Raw genomic sequence first — 21,511 nt, 5'->3', positions numbered from 1 at the left:
CAAAACACACAATTTTCAAGGAACAATGCTAAATGCTTAAGCAAAATAAACAAACTCGTGTAAGATAAACACGTATATATTGCAAAATTATATTATTCCAAGTTACACACTAAACAAAATGAGATTTGAACAACACATCAAAACATCTTCACATAACACAAACTTGTTTGCTCCTGCCTTCACTTCTATAGTTCTTACTCATCTAGCTTCACTTGTTGATCTGTGCCCCTTATACTATTTGACACAAGTTTCGGTAATCAAGCCCAGTAACATTTGCATAACATCAGCCAAAAAGAAAGATTGGTTCAGATCAAATGGTAACATCCTCCCAAAAGGTAACCGGCAGCTCTGGTGATACAGGCATGGTTGCAACGGATTGGAACTGTAACGAGAGAAGCAACATATGTAAGTATCAAGAAGGATGCTAGTTAAAATGATTTCATCATTGTAATGTTAAGTACCTTATGGTGCTTGTATTTCTCCCTAACAGCTTGTAAAGCACCTCCTCTTCTGCTCAGGTACAAGTCATGTATGATTCCAACACACACTTGTAGATCAGCCGCTTTGTACTTTGTGTATTCTTCTAGCATCTGATTCTGTTTACATTATCACAACCATAGGATAATTAGTATCTCATTCTAAGAAGACTGAATCAACATTTTTTTACTTGTAAAGGAGTGAGACAGAAATGCTTACCCAAGGGTGTTGTTTGGGACGGATGATGAACCGAGCGAGAAACACAGCAGAAGCAGCCAACATAGATGGCACAAACTTCACAGCTTTGTAATCTAAGATACTCAATTCTGATAGATAGCAACAGAGAGGCTCTAGCTGCAAATGTGGCACTTTGAAATCTTCTTGTGCAACCCTTGTGAACCGTCTGCACAAACACATACAAAATCAGGACAATGAACCATACAAACCCAATAAGTAATGTTTTCATCACAATCCTAACCTCATAAAAGTATTGATGGTAGGCCTTCCTAACTCAAACTGAAGTGCAAGAAGTATATCAGCTTCCATCTTCACCACATCTTGTTTCGTAAAAGTATTATCAGTAATGTAACAGAAATCTTCCACTTTAGGAGGACTAATCTCTTCATACTTCCTATTAGTTCCAATACCAAAAACTTCCATAAGCTTCCAAAACAAAGACAATGAGAAATAACAAAAGAAGGAAGAGATCAAAAGATGCTTACGAAGCAATAAGCATGGCAGAAACTCCCACAAGCTGAAGCCTTTGCTTGTTAACAGTCTTGAATGACAAGAACCTATCGATGTGTGAGACAGTGAGGTAAAGTGTCTCAGATCCAAGTTTGTACTCTTCAGCAACTTTCAACTAACCAATCAACCAAAACACCTCTCATGCTTGCTGTCACATCTTTCTGAACCTTTTCGATATAATCAGGTAAAGGTCTTTGCTTTGGCTTCACCTGAAAATTTCACAAACCCAATTGACAACTATTCAGATCCAATCCCACAAACTTAAATAACCAAACAGATTAAACAATCATCAATCCCTAAGTACAAACACAGATCAATTAAAACAAGAGCTATTACCTCCAATTCACGAAGATACTGGTAGATGTCTCCGACATAAGGACCACACATTTGAGGATCATCAGATCTTGAATCAATGTCAGGTTGTGATTCTAGGTCAACAACAACCGGAGCTGTCTTCTTAATCTGGTTCGATGGAGGTCTAAGACTCTTTTTTGGCTTCTGGGTTTCTCTAATCTGATTGAGATTAGCCAAGACATTGACATTAGAGCCATTAAGAAGCTCACCAAGCACCACTCTCTTCTTGCTGACCCGATCTTCATCCATACCCATCGAAGCTTTTCTCTTCGCTGCGGCTCTGGTGATCCTCACACAGATCTCTTGCTTTGTCATGGTTGAGATGGGATTGAAGAGAGAGAGAGATCGAGAGAGGAAGAGAGAGAGAGGATTGAGATTGAGATTGAGAGATTGAGATGAGATGAGTGGAAGAAGTGAAGGTGAGAAGGGGAGAAGAAAAAGGGGAGAACAAAAGCGCCATTTTGGTGAAGTTTTTTCGGAGGTGGCGCCTCTGTTTTCTGTGTTTTGAGTTTTTTTGGGAGTCAAAACTGAAATATTTTGGAGGAACCAACAAAATTATCTGAAATTTTTTGTTTGGGCGGGCTTCTGTTTTTTTGGTTTTTAGATTTGTCCGAAATGTTTTTGACCGGTAAAGAAAGATTGGATTTTTTTCGGAGGGTGGGTTCGATTGGAAACAAATCTCAGATTTTTTAAAATATTTTAAAATTGGTGTCCCTTCGGAGTTCGGTGACATCTCATTAAATTATAATTTTTAAAACTTTAATTAAATATTTATATTTAATAATTCTATAAAGTTTACTGAAAAATTATAGAATTACTTCAGTAAAGTTAATCATGTATTTAATAAAATTACTTAAATATGTAGATTTAAAATTCTATTCATTTATTGAGAAATGATAAAAACTGTTTACGTTAACCTTTTTTTTTGGTTGTCAAAAATTGGCCAACTTTACTTAATTAATTTTTTGAAAAAATATTTAGATTTGTTAAATGTACAATTTGTTTTTTGAACTAGATCATGTTTTCTTTTTTCTTGAACTCATTAGGTCATCTCCACTGGGCTTTATTTCCCCAAATTTTTTTTATTAAAAATTAATAAAATAATACAGAAAGAGAGAGAAATAGAAAGAACTGATGCTTAAAGTGCTTGGGCTAGAATCATTGCTATGAGAATTTCTACATTTGTCTACTTTTCATTAGTTAAATATTAAAATATTAATTATTTTTTTTTGAGTAACGCTGAAAATTTTCTCTAGTGTATATGCTCTTAGATTTAGACATTTTTTTCTAAGTAGTGATTGTTTAAATTTTTGAGTTGGCTAATTTACTTTATAGTTGCATCCGCCTAAAACAAGACAGTTAGTTTCTTATAATATCACAATTATATTGATCCTATCTACCATGTTATAACTCGGTTTCGAGATATGTAATTATGTATAATGTAATTTCTAATAAATCTCTCTATATTGTGTCCAAAAACAATAATTCGAATGTAATAAAGGACAGACGGATGAAGGAATACATATCGTATATAGAGAAGCAAACATATAGAAAATATCTCATGAATGAATCCAATTGAAAATGCTTTATGTTGAAGAAAGTGCTACAACCTTATATTAAAGGTAGAAGTAGTACAGCACGCTTCTTCTCTTCACTTGTTTATCAAACCATTAGATTGGGAAACGGTTACGTAATCTACTACTATCTTCTAATCCAGCTGTAGCCTTTCACACTTCGCCACTCAGTCTTCGATTCAAGACAGTGGTCATCGTTTTTTCCATTGATTTACTCATGGAAACTGCTTCGATATGCTTTGATCTCACAGGTTCCATTATGCTTTATTGCATTTGGCGCATAGCTCTCAAGCCTTTAGTATCGCTTGCATCTATCTACCTATGTATTTTTATTGTCTTTATCTTTGGAGTATGTACTCCTTTGCACTTGTGTAACCTAACCAACTCTACCTGTATGTTGATTTCTATCTAATAGAATGAGATATATGTTTGTCAAAAAAAAAAAATCTACTACTATCTTCTAAGCCCACTAAAAGATCATAGTGTACCTTGGAATTGGATCACCTTTTCACCAGACTCGTAACTAAATCTTTACTCCTCATATCTATTCGGTTTTCTATACTTTAGCTATTCATATCATCTCTAATTAATTTGATACTAGATAGTTTTCTAAATAAAAAATTATCATCTATGATGTCCTAACAAACAATCATCTCTATGAAATTAAAACATTCGGTGGATTTTAAAAGAAAAAATTGAATAGTAGCAAGGTGTCTATTGTTTCATCTCTTTTGCTAGGCCAAAGTTATTTTTTTTCCCCCTGTAAACTAATAAAAGATACAAAAACGGGGTAACATCATTACGATTGAAAAACATTTTTTTTGTTTGGAAGTTAACATTACTCACCATGTGCAGAAAAACACTTCGTTATTAAGTGATGTTTTCACTTTAATGTAGAAAAATTGGAGATTAATTTGTATATTTACCCCTACGTATAACTTATTGTCGAGACAACACAATTCTACTCATCATTATTATATGGGACAATGAAGGAAAACAACGTATAAGTTAATTCCTTTTAAAAGTTTTATACCTTACTAATGTCGATCTTACATTAAATCCTTATTTTCACATCTTCACGAAATATTTATTTATTAGTATATGAATTTGATTTATAAACTGAATAAATATTTATATTTACTGTATTTTTTTTTCCAACGAATGTTTCAAATTTCAAATATTTCCTATATTTTTTTCAGTATCTGATTATTTAATCAAATACTATTATTATATATATATATATATATTTTTTTTTTAATCAAATACTATTATTACGACCGAACCAACTAATAAATGTGTCTGTAAAGCAAACCAAATGTACTTCACGTCTTCTATATACAGTTCGTCACTTCCGTAAACCGACGCCAAAATTGATTCTCTCCTTCCTCTATCGCCACACACACACAAAAAAACAAAAAAATGGCAGAGACCGCCGATACAATCAACACCACGACCTCACCACCACAACCTGAATCCGAAAGCTCCTCAACATTGTCCGCAATGGCAGATCCAACATCTCAAGAAGCCGCATCTAAAGACACAGATCTGACTACGAAAGGATCCGAATCAGAGAAGAAACCTGGAGGCATCTCTCTCCGAATCTGGCCACCGACTCAGAGAACTCGCGACGCGGTCTTGAATCGCTTGATCGAGACTCTATCAACCGAGTCTATCCTCTCCAAGAGATACGGCACGGTTAAATCTGATGAGGCCACGACCGTCGCGAAATCGATTGAAGAAGAGGCTTATGGTGTTGCTTCGAACGCTGTGTCGGGTGATGATGATGGGATAAAGATTCTTGAGCTTTATTCTAAAGAGATTAGTAAACGTATGCTTGAATCTGTGAAAGCTCGATCTGATAATGCTAGTAGTGTTGGGAATGGAACTGAATCTGTTGAAGATGCTTCTGAGGTTTCTAAAGATGATGCTCCTTCTGTGTCTGAGGAGGAGAAGAGTGAGGCTTGAGAAATTTGGTTCTAAGTTTTTGCTCTCTTTTTTTTTACTAGATCTATGTTCTTGTAATGATGATATTAACTTGTGGATTTGGTTATTACTATGCCTATTTGAAGATGTCTTCTTCTTCCCTTAATATGAGTGAGATGTGTCTTCATTTTGTTGCTTTGGTTTATCAGATTTGATGATACTTGGCATATTATGCATCTTTTGTTGGTAAAATTGATTTCCTTTTCTGATATGTTTATTTGTCAATCTTTTGAGTGTTTAGATTGGTTTTTGTTTGATGGTTTTCTCAACCATATCACTTGCTCTGCTGCATTTATTGTGTAGATTTGGTTAAATATAATCGAGTTATGTCTTTGTGAATGTTAAGAGTGATTTGTTTAGTTTCTTCCTACATGTTTGCATCCTTGTTTAGTTACCACTAGTCTCTCTTATGCAGATTACCATTAGGTTATGTAGCGTTTTGTAATCTTTTTGAAGCTTATCATTATGATTAAGTTGAAGTTCTGTATTTCCATGGTGACATGAATTTGTGGTGAGTTGGGACCATGTTTAGTCGATTAGTCTGAAGTTCTCTCGACTTTTTTCAGTGGTGACAGGAACTTGTGGTAAGTTGGCGCATGTATCAGTGTCTTTAGTTTTTAAATCATGAAGTTACTACTTTGGTTAACCTGATTACACCTACAAGTTTCTTTAATGGTGGTCATGGCATAGCTGCTCCTGTCTGTTTTGATATTCCTTCCTTTACTATTGGACTAGATTATGGCTAATTGAATTCCAAGTTAAGTTATGAAGTATGTGAATTCAATTCTTAGTTCTTGTGTTGTTTTTTTTTTTGACAATCTAGTTCTTGTGTTGTTTATACGTATAGAATTAGAGGATTGTTCCACAGTTTATTTTCTCCTTCTTGCTTCTTCCTTTGCATACTCAGGTGGCTATGTATCGAGTTCACAAACCCTTTTGAGCAAAACAAATTGACGTCAAAGAAAAACCATCGCATTAGATATTCTTGTATATTGAAATTATCTCTTAATTGTTTTTACACCATCATATAGATACTTTAAGAAAATGATAAAAGACATAAATGACTATACAACATAGTTGCATCTATACTATGTTTACTAGATTAGGATATACTATGTTTACTAGATTAGGTCCCGCGGTGTACCGCGGGACAAATTATTTATAACTAAAACATTTCAATTATAAGTTTATTTGTTTGGTTATATTTGTTATAATTATATAATAATTGTTAATTTTATGGTTTAAACCATATAATACCGTAATATAATTTATTTTTTACATAATATTTATTTAATCAATATAATTAGATATGTCTATTCTCTGATACCGATAGTGTTAACAAAATAATGAAATGATGTTTTATCAGTGTAACACCAAATTAATAATATTTTAAATTTTGATAAATATCGATAAAACCTGTCCAGCTATATAATCCTGTCCCGAGATATTTAACTCGCACTATAACTATAGGTAAGTTTTAATATTTATTGTTTTGTATTATAAATATTAGATTGAGTTGTTATGTTATTTATTAAGATTATAACCATTTATATTTTATAAGATTGATGCTTCTTATAAATTTTAAATATTATAATACTTATAATTCTTAAAATGGTTGTGTATTTCTCATATTTGAAGTTTTGTAAAAGTTTAAATATATTATTAATATTTTAAAGGTCTTCTAACTTTTTAAAAAGTTGAAATATTTATAATAGTTAAACTTCTTATAAAGTTTAAATATTTATAATATTTGAAATTTCATAAACGTTTAAATATTATTAATATTTTTAACATTTTAAGAACCGGAATAAAACAAATAATATTTTTTTAAAATTTTGAATGTCTAATAAATCAAACTTTCTACTCATTTGTATTCTGAATTATTTTGGTCTCTTTTATAGTATGACTCTAAACCATTGCTCAACTTTTTTAGGTGATGTGAGATATTGAGTAATATATGTCCGTTTTTAAATATTTGTATTACATCATATGCAGGAAAAATTATAATTTTTATTAACTAAATGTATTATAGAATAATTCAAGATTAATTAAATACAAATTTAAATAAAAATGAAAGAGAAGCATATTTTTATATTTGTATAAGATAGAAAGATTTCCTTATTTTTAAATCTTACTTATAGTTAATTTGAAAATTTTGGTAACTAATATTAAAAACAATGCATTAAATGCTAATTATTTCCAAAATGATTTTTGAGCAAAAACTGCTGCAAAAATATTAGTATAGACTTTTTCCTCCGGTTTGGGCAACCAATCTAGGAGTTTTATTTTAATTTAATTAATGTTTGGTTGAAAAAAAAAAAAAAATACTAGTATAGACTAGATTAGGACCCGCGGTACACCGCGGGACAAAATTATTTATAACTAAAATGTTTAAATTATAAGTTGTATTTGTTGGTTAAATATGTTATAATTATATAATAATTGTTAAATAAATCATATAATACCGCAATATAATTTATTTTTTACATAATATTTATTTAATCAATTTAATTAGATATGTCTATTCTCTGATATTGATAGTGTTAACAAAATAATGAAATGATATTTTACCCGTGTAACACCGAATTAATGATATTTTTAATTTATATAAATATCGATAAAACCCGTCCTGTTGTATAACCTGTCCCGATATATTTTAACTCACACTATATCATTTTAATTTTTTATTTTATTGTATCTACCGTATAATATTTATCATATTTAACTTTCAAAAGTTTTAAATATTTTTCATATTTAACCTTTTAAAAATCTTTAAAATAAAGAACCGGAATAAACCAAATAAAAGTTTTTAAAGTTTGAATGGCTGATAAATCAAGGTTTCTACTCGTTTGTATTCAGAATCATTTTGGTCTCTTTTATAGTATAACTCTAAACCATTGCCCAATTTTTTAGACGATGTGGGATATTATTGTACCCGTACTTTTTATTCATCTATTGAGTAATATATGTCCGTTTTTAAAATTTTGTATTACATCATATGCAGAAAAAATCACAATTTTTATTAACTAAATGTATTATAGAATAATTCAAGATAATTTAAATATAAATTCAAATAAAAATGAAAGGGAATCATATATTTATTTGAATGAAGTAGAAAGATTTCCTTATTTTTAAAAATCTTACCTATAATTAATTTTGAAGTTTTGGTAACTAATATTAAAATCAATGCATTAAATGTAAAAACTTTCCAAAAAGTATTTTTGAGCAAAAACTGCTGCAAAAATACTAGTATAGATATGTAAATCACATACAATTTTGATATCGACCAGGACTACCATAATAAATGTAACTCCCCCAAACAATATCATAACCAGATTTAGGAAAAGGTAGGCAACTGTAAAATTAAAAGATAGCCAAACAAAAGAAAAATGAGAAAGGAAAAAGAGTATCTAGGTTTACATCTACATGTTCTCATGTAAGAGCATGGGCATTGGTTAGGGACAATTTTTGGTCCCCCAAATTTAAAAGTATTATTTTAAAAGGTTCTTATTTTTAGTATGAACATTGGTGTCTATTTGTATTTGGTCCCCCAAATAAAATAATAATATTTTAAAAGTTACAAAAATTAACATTAACATTGTTATAACATAAGATTACCATCTAAACAAAGAGGAAACACAAGTGTGAGATTATTTTATAAAATACATACCAACTAAAATCCCAGCTGTGAGATGTAAAAGGCATAAATAAGAATCCATGATGGCTTGTTACCCGATCATTACTATAGAGACCTTTGCAGCACCCTTGCATAAATACAAGAAGAGTAATTCCAAAGTTAGCATCCAGTCTCTTCTAAAAAACAAATCAGATTAACAAAAAAGCAAGAATCTTACGGATTGTGTGTTACTGTGCTCCATTTGTCGGATCAACAAAAGAACCTGTAGGAACGAGACCTAAGTACAATAACAAGTTAAGGAATTCGCTAAAAAGTGTATCCATGTTATGATGGAATGGAAAAAGGTTAGAACATAGGATACAAAAGTGACCATCAATGTATAGTTCACAGCTTTGTTATAATAGACTTCAACGTTTACGGAGGTCGCATTCAGCGCCAAGGGAGAAAAACAATCTCCGTCATCATCTACTGCAGGACTTTACTATGAACTTTGATCTAAGGCCATTGATTCCTTGAGGCATTTCAAAAGCTAACTTTACTACAGTTTGGTGGTTTGAAAGGATAATCGGGAGGGAAGTGAATGGTAACGAGAAACACACCCCCTGAATACGGACTCTCTGCAGGACCCATTATTGTAGCTTGCCAATGAAACATGTCTTCAGCAACTGGACCTATAAATATCAATACAACTCAAGTTCTTCAGTCTGTGACTCAACAAATAAACTGAGACTCGTTATACAATCTTAGATATTCTACATTTCTCAACTCTTCTAACTCTGATTAGTCTGATAATTAAGGAAAAGTAACAACTCATAAACTGTGATTCGTACAGAACCTTAGACAAACATAAGCCAATACATAAGTTAACAACACCACAACACAAAGAAGGATTTCTACATTACTCCTCTAACTCTGAGCAGTCTAATAATTAGCAACAGAGCACCTTTGTAATCTCTAGAACACTAAATATATGGCAGATTTGTGACCGCACATAATGGTTAATCACATAATGATCCAACAACAACAAGAAGAACTAATCAAGATAAAACTAGCTCTCTCTCTCTCTCTCTCTATGCGTTCCAATCAAACTAATCAAGATAGAACCAATCAATCAATCAATCATCAACGATTTTACCTCATCTAATTAAGAAGAAGCGATTGCTCTTCAGTGAGACGTAGCTGGCTGTTCCTGGTGGTGATGAGATGATTTGGAAGGAACCGAAGCTTTGAGAACATCTGGTTGATATACTCTAAAGCTTACGAGTTTGAAGGAGAGAGAAAGATTGCAACACCAAACGGTGGGCGATGACTGCCGGCGACTGGGTTCAGATCGTGTGTGGCCACCGGACCCAAGACGAAGACGGAGACGGAGTCGAGATAGAAGAGAGAATTGGAGAACTTTCTCTCGACGACCAGCTTCCACGTGTCCAAGTACACGGACAAAAAACGTCCCCAAATAAGAACCGTTTTTTCGTAATTGGGCTTTTATGATTTAAATTTAAATCCAAATAAATCAGGGGACGGACCGAAACTACGGCGTTGCCCATGGTCTAAACCCACACACTTATAATTTACCTTGATGGATCTAAGAGCAGGTTTATTAAGTTTCTTCATAAGTATCATTAAACACGTTTCCGGTGACAGTCGATGCGATAATTCGAGTGACGAGCACAAAACTCACCATCATTTGATATAGGGTTGCCGCTATATTCTAGCTTGTACTTATTATATTCTCATTTCCTCTTTAGTAAACGACATATACTTTTTTTTAAACTATAATAAGACACCTCTAATCGAGATAGCAAATTACGATCGTTAAACCGATTAAACCGTTAAATCATGATTACTGTTTCACGTTTGACTTAAACGTTTTTAAACCCGGGACCCGATCCAACCTAATCAAATACTTTCTCTTTTTCACAAAAAGTGTCATTCGGGAGATTTTTCATTGTTTCACAAAGACTGTCACTTTACAATTCCAATGTGTTTTTTACATTAAATTTTCTAATTTACCCTTTAACCTAAAACTCATTTTCATTGAATTTAAACTATTAGTTACTTATTAAATAGAGACAAACATGTATAATTCTATATTTTCTTAATTTGTGTGCATTGTGTCAAAATGACATTCTTTATAAAACATAGGGAGTAAATCTAAACGACTAAATCTAAGAAAACAAAGTCAATTTAGGGATTTAGGATTCTTCAAACCATCTCAATTTCTGAAAATTATGAGCAACTCATCAAATTCAAACACTTCAAGTAAGAAAGATGAGCCGAGTAAGAAGAGTAAAGAAGAGGCTGGTCCATCTACAATTCAAGCAAAAGACACTCACAGACTCACAAGGACCAGATACACTCACACAAGGAAGCAATATCTAGGAGTAATGAAGTCAGATCTAGGGTTAAATGACAAGTAGTTGCAGGTTTTTGTTTGGATTTAGTAGTTGTGTTGCAGGTTTTTGTTTAAGATTCAAATTGTAAACTCAAATTTGGTTTTCAGATATTATTTTGTTAATGTTAGTTGAATGGATGATCTAGGTTGGTTAGCACAAGCCTCACTCAAGCAGGCCAAATTAACAGACCAATTTCAAGAGAAAAAAATTTACACGTAAGAGTAATATAGCTGCTACAACATTACATAATCCAAACAAACAACAACAAAAGCCAATTAACAAAAGTCATAACAACACCTTCCACAACCAGAATAGTAACACCTACACTTTTCCACATAGCCATACAAGTGAGCTCACAATAACAGTTGCAACAACTACCTTCTTCAAAGCTAGCGTAGCCATCTCATGACCCAATTGCTCTTTTACGATCATGACTTGTTTGTCAATCTTCTCATAAATCCTCTTAACAGTCTTCTCAAGGATTTCTTTGTAGAGCTCCAAATTTGTCCTCAGCTCATTGACATCATTGACATCATCTACAGCTCATCCACCATCCTTATTCCGTCTAACAGGCCTTCATCCTCCCTCTTAAACAATTGTTCCTCATTCTCTCTCTAGTACACATACAATCTGGTCAAATTACCATATCAATCAAGAGAATTCAAATTAAAAAGCAAAAAACAGAAACAAATTTACCTTCAATGCTATTGCGCATCGGTAGAATCTTCGGTAAAGGTTATCCTTCGTCTTTGATGTGTACGTGATGATGCTTTCTCCACACCAACAAGTCGTAGGAAAACTCCACGAGGAGCTTCACGATACACTGATGCCCTCTCCACATCAACACGCTTGTATTTGATGAATTGCTCGTTATTTTCAGAAATTGAGATGGTTTGAAGAGTCCTAAATCTCCAATTCGATTTTGTTTTCCTAGATTTAGTTGTTTAGAGTCATATATTTGATTAGGTTGGGACGAGTCCCGGATTTGAAAATGTTTAAGTCAAACGTGAAACAATAATCATGATTTAACGGTTTAATCGAGTTTAATGATCATAATTTGCTATCTCGATTAGAGGTGTCGTATTATAGTTTTTTAAGAAGTACATGTCGTTTTTAAAAGAGGAAATGAAGTTTAGGCTGTTTTATAAAGGGTCAAAAAGTTTGGGTCGAAAAAGTGAGAATATAATAAGTACAGGTTGGAATATAGCGGCAACCTTTTGATATATTATGTTTAAAAGTATACACAATTGGTGTTTGGAAGAAAATCATATAAAATGCTCTAATCTTTGTCCTGAGGGGATTTACCCGCCTAGGCCCTGAATTTTTTAGTAATTAAAAAAAATATATACACGATCTTTTTTTTTCTGTTATATTTATGACGTGCTTTTTGTTCTTTCGGTTCATTGATTATTAAATTAATTATCTATTATTTATATATATAAACAATAAAAAAAATCATGGAAAAGAAAGTTTACAAATCCATGCGATAAAGGTCTAATACTCTAATATTTCGAGTTAAAGAATATTTTTATCAAATCTTGTACTTAATGGACTATAATTTAAAGCAACAACTCTTCGTTAAAGCAAAAAAAAATCCAGTTAAAGTGATTTTCAGTCCTGGAAATATATTATTTCAATGTGGAAAAGAACATAAAAATAATGTAGTCATATACTCCCTATATATCATTTTAATTGATGTGTAGGGTTGTCACACATATTAAGAAATTATTTGTCTTAAAGTTTCTCAAAACTAAAACATTTTATCTATTAATTCAACCAATAGAACACTCTGCAAATTTCGAATAGTCACAATATAGAAAAGTATTATTAATTTGCAATAAAATTTGAAAATAACAGTGAAGTGATCTTAGTGCAGTGGCAGGAGGTAAGTCCATTTGTAGAAGGCACCATCATACCAGGGATCGAGTCCCGCTTCCTACGAATGTAGGAATTTGGCTAATGGACCGGCCAGTTGTGGTCCAATGGTTGACAAAAAAAAAAAAAATTGAAAATAACAAATAATTTGAAGCAATAAGAAAACTTTGTTGTCAAAAGCTAAGTATATGATACAAGGGAAGTATACTTTTACAGAATATAAAGAAAAATATACCACAAAAAATTAAATTTTGGTTAGTTGCTACTATCATAAATAAAAATTAGGTGATTGGCCCACCGCACATGCATGGGAAATTTCGAAAATACAAGTTTAAGAATTTGTGACATAATATCATTGTTAGTTTTGGATTGTTTATAGAAAATAGAAATATGTGTTGAATAATTTTTTTAAAGTTGCTGATCAGTGTTACATCAATAATTAGTAATTATATAGCTTTTAAAATTTTGTTTTTAAAAATAAAATTATTCGATGAACACAATCGAAAAATTGATTGTTTCTTTCAGCTCCATTATAAATCTGCTAAATTGCTGGCAATGTATTTGGGGGAAGTTTCAAGCAGTGGGAGGTTATGCAGGAAATGCGTGTTATGTTTGCAAATATGTTTAGAAAAATAATAATAATAATAAGAGCTGTCTAGAGCCAAATATACTCCAGTGATGATATAATCAGGAATCCAGTTTGTTTGTTTGTTTTTTTTTTTTTTTTATTTACTTTGAATTAAAATGTGTTTTCCTCTGTATTTTTTTTTTTGTACCTTGGGACAAATGTTTACACAATTTGTACTTTCATTTTCTTTACTCTGTTTTGAAGAAATTAATTTTCTTATATTGTTGTAAGGAAGTAAGTGTTTTGCATTTCTTACTTTCGTGTACTATATAATCGTAAAAGCATAAAGCCATAAAGCCACTAACCGATTCTTTGGATTGTATATAATTTTCTCACCGACGCAGGAAGTTGTCTTTACAACTTACTTTGATTTTCATGCTTCACGCGTCGGTATGTTAGAACATAAATGGAAATTAAACTAAATATAAAATATAAAACAATAATATAAAGATAATATTTTGCAGTGTTCAAGAAAGCGCTAGGCGGTATGTAGGCGGTGACCCATTAACGATTAGTCGGGGTTTAGGCCTTTTTAGGCGGTTTAGGTGTTTACATTAAAAAAATATTATATATATAATATTATATATAAAATTATGTAAAATATATTTTAGAATAAATAAATTATAGACTAAAATTAGTAAAAATACATTTATATAATTTAGATTAATAACATATGAACATTTATAAATATGTATCTTATTATATAAAGTTTGATGTCAAAATTACTAATTAACAAGATCATGACATGTGTCAATTGTATCATTCAGATGTTGACACGTGTCAATTCTAAATTTATTAGAAATTAAAAAATAAAAATGTAAAAATTCAAAACTTACCATAAAAAGAACTTATATAAAATTAAAATAGAGAAAAGAAAACCTAATAAATAGAAATTCGAAATTTGAAATTATAATCGTCTCATATTTTTTTCACTAATCAAATAATTTATTCAAAAGACCGTTATTGTATGAGTATGTAAGATTAACGTATGTGTTTTTGTAACTATAAAAATATTAAAGTAAAAAGATATATAATAGGTTATTTAATGTGTTCATCAGTAAAATTTGTTAGTTGTAGTAAAGACTAAAGAGTAAATATTACAAGTAAAACATTTTTGTGTGTACAAATACATTTTAGTGGTAATGTAGATAGTATATTTGTAAATGGATATACATTAGTGTATTATAGCAAAAAAAAAAAACAACTATTTTCTATAACTAAAAGTTTATCTCTTTACTTTTATACATTGTTTTTACTTACGAAAAGAATTAAATATATATTCTTTGTTAAATTTCATTTCCTTTTGGCAACTTTGTTAAATTTCATTTTATTTTAATAACTTTGAACTCATCTACAACTATTTTCTTTAACTAAAAGTGAATCTATTTACTTTTTTTTTCTCAACCAAACAATAAATTAAAAGGAAATTCCTCAGTTAGTTGCCCAAGCCGGAGGGAAGGGGTTTATTAAAGAAACTTCAGAAATAAGAGAACGCAAAACACATGCAAGATACTCCGCCTTCGTATTTGCTGCACGCGGGATCCAGGAGATGAAGAATAGTAGGAAGGACTCCAACGAGTTAAACTCATCGAGCAGGTTGGAGAAAGACGGACAATCTTAGACTGCACCATAATAAGTAACTCAGCACAATCAGTCTCAAAATGTTGACAAGTGATTCCTACAGCACGTATCCGCTCCATGACCCACAACAACTCTTCTAACTCCAAATACAGGGGGAGAGGCACCGTCTTAGACACGAGGTGAAAAACATGGACATGCGAAGATGGAGATGGAGCTGACATGACCACCGTAAAAGAGAGTGCCTCTTCCCAGGCTAACTTATCACCCAAAACATTATCCATTATATCATTTGCCTCAATCTCTAAACTTTGAAAAACTTTTTTGTTTATGGCTTTCCAGATTGTCCATAAAATTCATGGTAATTGAAGAAGTTGATCAGGATCACCCATTTGAGAGGCACCCTTCTAGAAAAAAAAATTCAAATTCGATTACACCGACTCATACGTAAAACCCTCTGACGAGACCAGAGTTGGAGATAAATCCCAAACTTCACACGAGCGAGGACATTCAAAGAAAACATGATTAATAGTCTCAACCGCAGAGTCGCACCTTTTACACCAAATGTCACGTTGGATACCTCGGTGTATCTATTTACTTTTATAGATAGATTACTAAAATATCTACTTTATATTCTTTTAAATTTATTTTTATTTTTCAAAATCTAACCCGCACATCGGGCGGATTCTAATCTAGTATGAATATAAAACTTAAAAATTTAAATATATTTAGTTAAAAATAAAAAATATATATTAAAATAATATTATATAATTTTTATGCGGTTTAAGCGGTTGTCTAGGCGTCTGCTGAGCGTCTAGCGCCTAGACGGCGCCTACGCGGCCGCCTAGACCGCTTTCTTAAACACTCATATTTTGAAACAGAAATAGAAAGGTCTCTCTAAAACTTAAAAACCACCGGAAAGCTCTAAACGCAAAGGATTAAAGATGACTAATCCCTTAATTTATTAGTGATTGAAACACAAATTACGGTTACCAAAAAAAAAAATGTTAAGGATATCAAATCATGAACACACAAATGAAAACTATTTACTGATGGACATCTCGTTTGAAATTGGTTTTGATACGATATTTTCAATGTAGTTTGATGCTTAGAAAAAATATATATATATATATAATCAATATATTTTATCTTTATCAGTTAGTGTGGGTTATTCTTAAGTGGTACGATCCATGTCTTAAACTTAAAATATCTTAGATTTATTTTATTAGTTCATGGTTGTTGACTTGAATTCTCTTTTAAAATTGAATAGAAACTATATTTAAATTTATAAAAAATATATTAGATTTATTTAACCTCATCAGAACCATATCCACCTGGTTCACCTTCCATATTAAACACATTACACCAAACACTGGTTTTTGTAGCTAAAAAGTTATTTATCTAGGTTATGTTAATTCTATGTAGCTAGTTACTAACTTTTATATTAGTAACTGAAAAAATCTTTTGCTTGTGACCTTTTTGTAGTGGACATTTTTCTTTTGCTTTTCTGTCGTTGATTTTGTTTGTAACCCTTTATATTTCATGTGAAAAAAGTCTATATATAATAATAAAAATCAAACCTTTACATGTATAACGACTTGTGCAAACAAAAAGCCAGTAACTAAGCCTCTGATTAGTGAATTACATAGCATTGAATTATATAATCAATGCTTAACAAAAAAAAAACTATTTTTTTCCCTTTGTGATGAAAAAAACTTAGATACGTACACAATCGCTATATATAGTTTATGCAAAGGCAAAAATAAATTTTAAAATAAAGTCAATATCAATGGGTCATTAATACTGATCATTAGTGTCCACGGCCTCTCCTGCTCGGTCCAGACGCTAACCGGAAAGCCAAGCTCCTCATCAAAAGATGGTCTCTCGAACCATTCACCGCCCCCGAGAAAAAGCCAAAACCACCACTCTCTACGGTGCCAGTCGCTTGATCACAGCCTGTCGCCATCTGCTCTGTTCTCAAGGCTCTGCAATCAACTCCTCCAAGAATCGAAAACACCTCCACCAATAAGACGATGCACAACAAGATCATAATCTTCTTCTCCATCGATCGATCTTTGACTTTAACTTTAACTTCAATTGATTACTTCTCTCTGAGTTCTCTCTTTTTAGAATGTTGGCTTTGTGAATAAAGGAGTTGTTGAGATATTGAGTTGGAAGGCTGGTACGTAGGGTGTTATATAGTTGTGTGTAGGTGCGTGTGTAAGGAAAGTGCATTTATTGACCAAATGATAATGTTGGACTAATTGATTTGGACTTCGCGTTCTTTTTATACAAATAGTAAATATATTTTATGTCCTTTGAAAATTTCATGTAGCATATTTTTTAAATGTGTGTATTCAGAACGATTAAAAACTGCTCTCAAACTTTTAATTTGTACATGTTGTGCAAATGTTGTTATTGACTACTTAAATATTCGAACTGTTTTTTATTAACTATATTTATAGATTTTTTCAAACTTTTTAGTTATATATTATAGAAATTTGTCTCTTTATTTCTTCTAATCACAGAAACAAAAAAAGAATTAGAATTATATTTTGTTGTTGTGATTCAATCCATTAGGTTAAAAGAGCTAACTAATTATTTCCTTGTTCAATTTAATATTACCTCTATTTCTAATTCTTAAGTTTGTTTTTTTTAAATCATACCATGTTCAATTAAGGGATTTTTATTGATTCTACCACATTCAGTTAAAATCTTTTCCCAAATACCACATTTTTTTTTCTTTCGAGAACTACCACATTTGAGCTTTCAAGTTGGAATAAAATGACTAATATATCCTTCATATAAAAGTCATGAGATTTGAGATTATACTGTTCTTTTATGACACAAAAGTTGGTGCATTAATGGTTGTGGGTCAGCATAAAATAAAGTTTATAATTTAAATTAAAAAACTGGGAACACGTAGACTTTGTAAGCTGTTTTTTCGTTTAGAGATATGAGAGCAGCATAACACAGTAGACAAAATTGGTCTGATGGACAAGATATAAATTGTATGGACAAGTTGAGGAATATAAACTTGTCTATTAGCTTGAACTAGTTCATTTGTCAAATATATTAGCTAGTAGACAAGTTGTAAATAAAAATTATCTATTAACCGGTATTGTTCTTAGAAAAATTATGCAGTTATAAATTTGTCCATAAAATTAATAAATAAATAAGTGTTCCAAATAGACAAGTTAGGAGAGTTTGGAACTTGTCTACTAGGTAAAATTTTCTTAAAAATGACAGTATAATCTCAAATAGACAAGTTAGGAGAGTTTGGAACTTGTCTACTAGGTAAACCTGAGTCTTTTTTTCCGGCTAATTTTTCTTCCGCTAACCTTAGATCTGAATCCCCTTATTTTGTCCTGCTTGACTTTTGCGCTAGAAACAACCTCTTTAGTTGACTTTCTTTCTTAGGTGTTCTTCCATCTCACAATCTCTCTCTTTGGTTGTAACATATCTCTTTTTGATCTAGATTTTTAGTTGGGATGTTTGGTGCTCGGTCGTTCCGGTGTGGCGGAGAATTGCTTTTGAACGAAGTTTAGGTAGAAGAAGAAAAATGAATACACATACACAGCACATACACGAGTATGAAGATGATAAACTATTAAAAAAAATTATTAAAAGTGAATTGTTGTGCAAACACGTGAGAGAAGTATTTTTTTATTAATAAAAAACAAATAAACACTTTTCTAATTGATGTGTGTTGGAATACAAAATAGAGGCTAGAATAGTCATTTGTATGTGCATATGTGGTAGATTGAAAAATGAATTTCTAATGTGGTAGATTGGAAAAGATTGAGTTTCGAATGTGGTATAATTGTTAGAAAACTCTTCAATTAAACATGGTAAAAGAAGACCATGTGTGTGTATTCATCATATTAGTAACGAAGTTATGAACAGATTTTTCCAAACCTACTTGTTTTGGCCGAGAGAGGTTATTGTTTGACGCTGACTTTGAAAAGAAAATTAAACAAATAGTCGTATTTTTTAAAAAAAATATATGCTAATAAACTATGATTACTATTTTTCAGTAGTCATATTAGTGGAAAAGATTGGATCAGTTTCTCTCAAACCTAACTTGGCTTGGTCGACAGGTATTGTTGGACTCGGACTTTGAAAAGATGAAATGTCATAGCAGAAAATTACAAAACGTTGTAAAAAGTGGTATTTTAAATGTAGTTGTGGTTGTGTCCAATGTGAAGAGACAAAATTGGGGGTTTGAGATTGTTGTTGAACGAATGAGCTAACCAAAAAACAGCGTCGTTCAAAGGAAAAAGTCATAAGAGTGTGTGTTTGTGTTATGAGTTGTCGACTTTTGACTTTTGTCCGACGTTGGGTTTTCGTTATTATGGTGTTAAGAAGTCGCGTTCGTCGGGGGTGGCAAATTTGTAATTTAATAGCGAATCCGTAATCTTTGCTGTCTAGTGATGACGTGGCACCGTCGAATTCACTGTCACTCCTTAACGTGTTTTTTTTTTTTTTTTTTTTTTTTTTTTGCAATATCTGTTCAGAGTTCCGACCGTCTAATATATATATATATATATATATATATATATATATATATATTTTAAATTACAGTTTCCAGAAAAAAGTAAAAAACTATATAGAAATTTTAAAAATATTCTTTGTCAGAAATATTTTCTAAAAATACAACTTCTTCAAGACTTTATTAAAAACTAGATAAGGATTTGCCCGATGTGTAGGTTATAAATTTTGGAAATAAAATTAAATTTAACAAAATATATTAAAATTTGTTGTATGTTATTTATATACTTTTTTTGCTATAATACACTAAATTATATTCATTTACAAAATTTTGATGTATGTTACCATTAAAAGTGTATTTCTTTACACCTAAATATATTGTATGTTTCAAATATATTCTTTACCACCACCTAGAAAAATATCTATATAAATACATTAAGCCAACTATTATACGTCTATTTATTTTCATTTTCGCATAGTTTCTTTAATCACTAAAATTGTTGGTTCAAGAAATTTTTCGAAAAAAAAAATATTACATAGTATGACCAACCATAGAGAGAACCTCGGCTTTGCCCTCCTTTTTTATTGAGAAAACCTTGTGTCCAACCTCCTCCACCATGAAGAGAACCTTCACTCCGCCTTCCTCCTTTGGGGAGATAACCTTGGATGCATCTAACCTCTTCCACCATCGAGAGAACCTTGGTTCTGCCCTTGCCTAATATGTGGAGAGAACATGTTTATGTCTTTTAGCTATCTCAAAGTAACATGATCAGGTAACCAATGAAACTAAAAGCCCTTTTCCAACTTCACAAAATCTTTTGATAGTAACTAATGTTAAATTTCTCAATGTATTTATGGAAGTGTCTTTGACACATCATGATGTAGCATTTATCTCCAAGCTATGGATCTACCAAAAACGGTTTATAGTTTTCCAATCTATCTATCTATGTTTGTTGTAAGCTTGTGTTTGATTAGCCTATTTTATCCAACTATTAGGTGTATTTTTTCACACCCAAGTATATTGTATGTTGCAAAATGCAAATATATTCTTTACCACCACCTAGAAAAATATCTATATAAACACATTAAGCCAACTATTATACTTCTATTTATTTTCATTTTTGCATAGTTTATTTAATCACTAAAATTGTTGGTTCAAGAAACTTCTCGAATAAAAAATATATTACATAGTATACTAATCAATGATGTATCATCACAATAGTGTATAACCAACCGTAGAGAGAACCTCGGCTCCACCCTCCTCCCTTATAGAGAGAACCTTGTGTCCAACCTCCTCCACCATGAAGAGAACATTGGCTCTGCTTTCCTCCCTTGGAAAGATAATGTTGCATGCGTCCAACCTCCTCCACCATAGAGAGAACCTTGGTTCTGCCCTACTCATGTGTGAAGAGAACATGTTCACGTCTTTTAGCTATCTCAAAGTGTCATGCTCTTGCAACCAATGAAACTAAAAGCCATTTTCTAACGTCACAAAATCTTTTGATAGTAAGTAATGTTAAATTTCTCAATGTATTTATAGAAGTGTCTTTGACACATTATAATGTAGCTTCTGTCTCCGAGCTCCTATGGATCGATCAAAAACGGTTTATGTTTTTCCAATCTATCTATGTATGTCTGTTGTAAGCTTGTGTTTGATTAGCCTATTTTATCCAACCATTAGGCTGATAGGGTTCTACTTTTTATCTCTTTTTGGAATTAATGAATGGTAACAATTATGTTTGCATAAAAAACGGTAATAGATGAATTTCAA

The 21,511-nt window shown here is 31.5% G+C and overlaps 2 protein-coding genes, 1 long non-coding RNA gene and 1 pseudogene across 5 annotated transcripts; 1 reads left to right on the top strand and 3 right to left on the bottom strand.

Annotated features, from left to right (window-relative positions):
* Window positions 1-60: 60 nt before the first annotated feature.
* LOC104758017 (cyclin-A3-2-like) lies at window positions 61-2,154 on the bottom strand (annotated as a pseudogene). Its single transcript, XR_015585762.1, has 6 exons — window positions 1,561-2,154; window positions 1,200-1,433; window positions 956-1,108; window positions 697-880; window positions 462-596; window positions 61-382 (listed from the first exon to the last, which is right to left on the bottom strand). The product of XR_015585762.1 is annotated as a cyclin-A3-2-like (transcript).
* A 2,274-nt stretch (window positions 2,155-4,428) lies between these two features.
* Window positions 4,429-5,262, top strand: WPP2 (WPP domain protein 2). Its single transcript, XM_010480815.3, has one exon. The coding sequence runs from the start codon at window positions 4,572-4,574 to the stop codon at window positions 5,115-5,117; it is 546 nt and encodes a 181-aa protein (XP_010479117.1). The 5' UTR covers window positions 4,429-4,571; the 3' UTR covers window positions 5,118-5,262.
* Window positions 5,263-8,701: 3,439 nt separating this feature from the next.
* Window positions 8,702-10,310, bottom strand: LOC104758015 (uncharacterized). Of its 2 annotated transcripts, XR_762607.3 has the most exons (4): window positions 9,908-10,310; window positions 9,134-9,443; window positions 8,990-9,049; window positions 8,702-8,899 (listed from the first exon to the last, which is right to left on the bottom strand). It is a non-coding gene; the product is annotated as an uncharacterized LOC104758015 (long non-coding RNA). The 2 variants fall into 2 exon arrangements; XR_015586328.1 differs by lacking the exon at window positions 9,908-10,310 and having other exon boundaries at window positions 9,134-9,519.
* A 6,477-nt stretch (window positions 10,311-16,787) lies between these two features.
* On the bottom strand, window positions 16,788-17,438 carry LOC147924583 (uncharacterized). Its single transcript, XM_087496346.1, has one exon. It carries the CDS (start codon window positions 17,312-17,314, stop codon window positions 17,060-17,062), a length of 255 nt encoding a protein of 84 aa, XP_087352472.1. The 5' UTR covers window positions 17,315-17,438; the 3' UTR covers window positions 16,788-17,059.
* Window positions 17,439-21,511: the final 4,073 nt, after the last annotated feature.

The sequence above is a fragment of the Camelina sativa genome, chromosome 17 (assembly GCF_030686135.1).
Source record: "Camelina sativa cultivar CO46 ecotype springtype chromosome 17, ASM3068613v1".
NCBI classification, from domain to species: domain Eukaryota; kingdom Viridiplantae; phylum Streptophyta; class Magnoliopsida; order Brassicales; family Brassicaceae; genus Camelina; species Camelina sativa.
This window is presented reverse-complemented; position numbering and strand designations above follow the sequence as displayed.

Bases quoted from the DNA above. Each gene is read 5' to 3' on its own strand.
- LOC147924583 (XM_087496346.1), bottom strand. From the start codon at position 17,314: ATGGAGAAGAAGATTATGATCTTGTTGTGCATCGTCTTATTGGTGGAG.
- WPP2 (XM_010480815.3), top strand. From the start codon at position 4,572: ATGGCAGAGACCGCCGATACAATCAACACCACGACCTCACCACCACAA.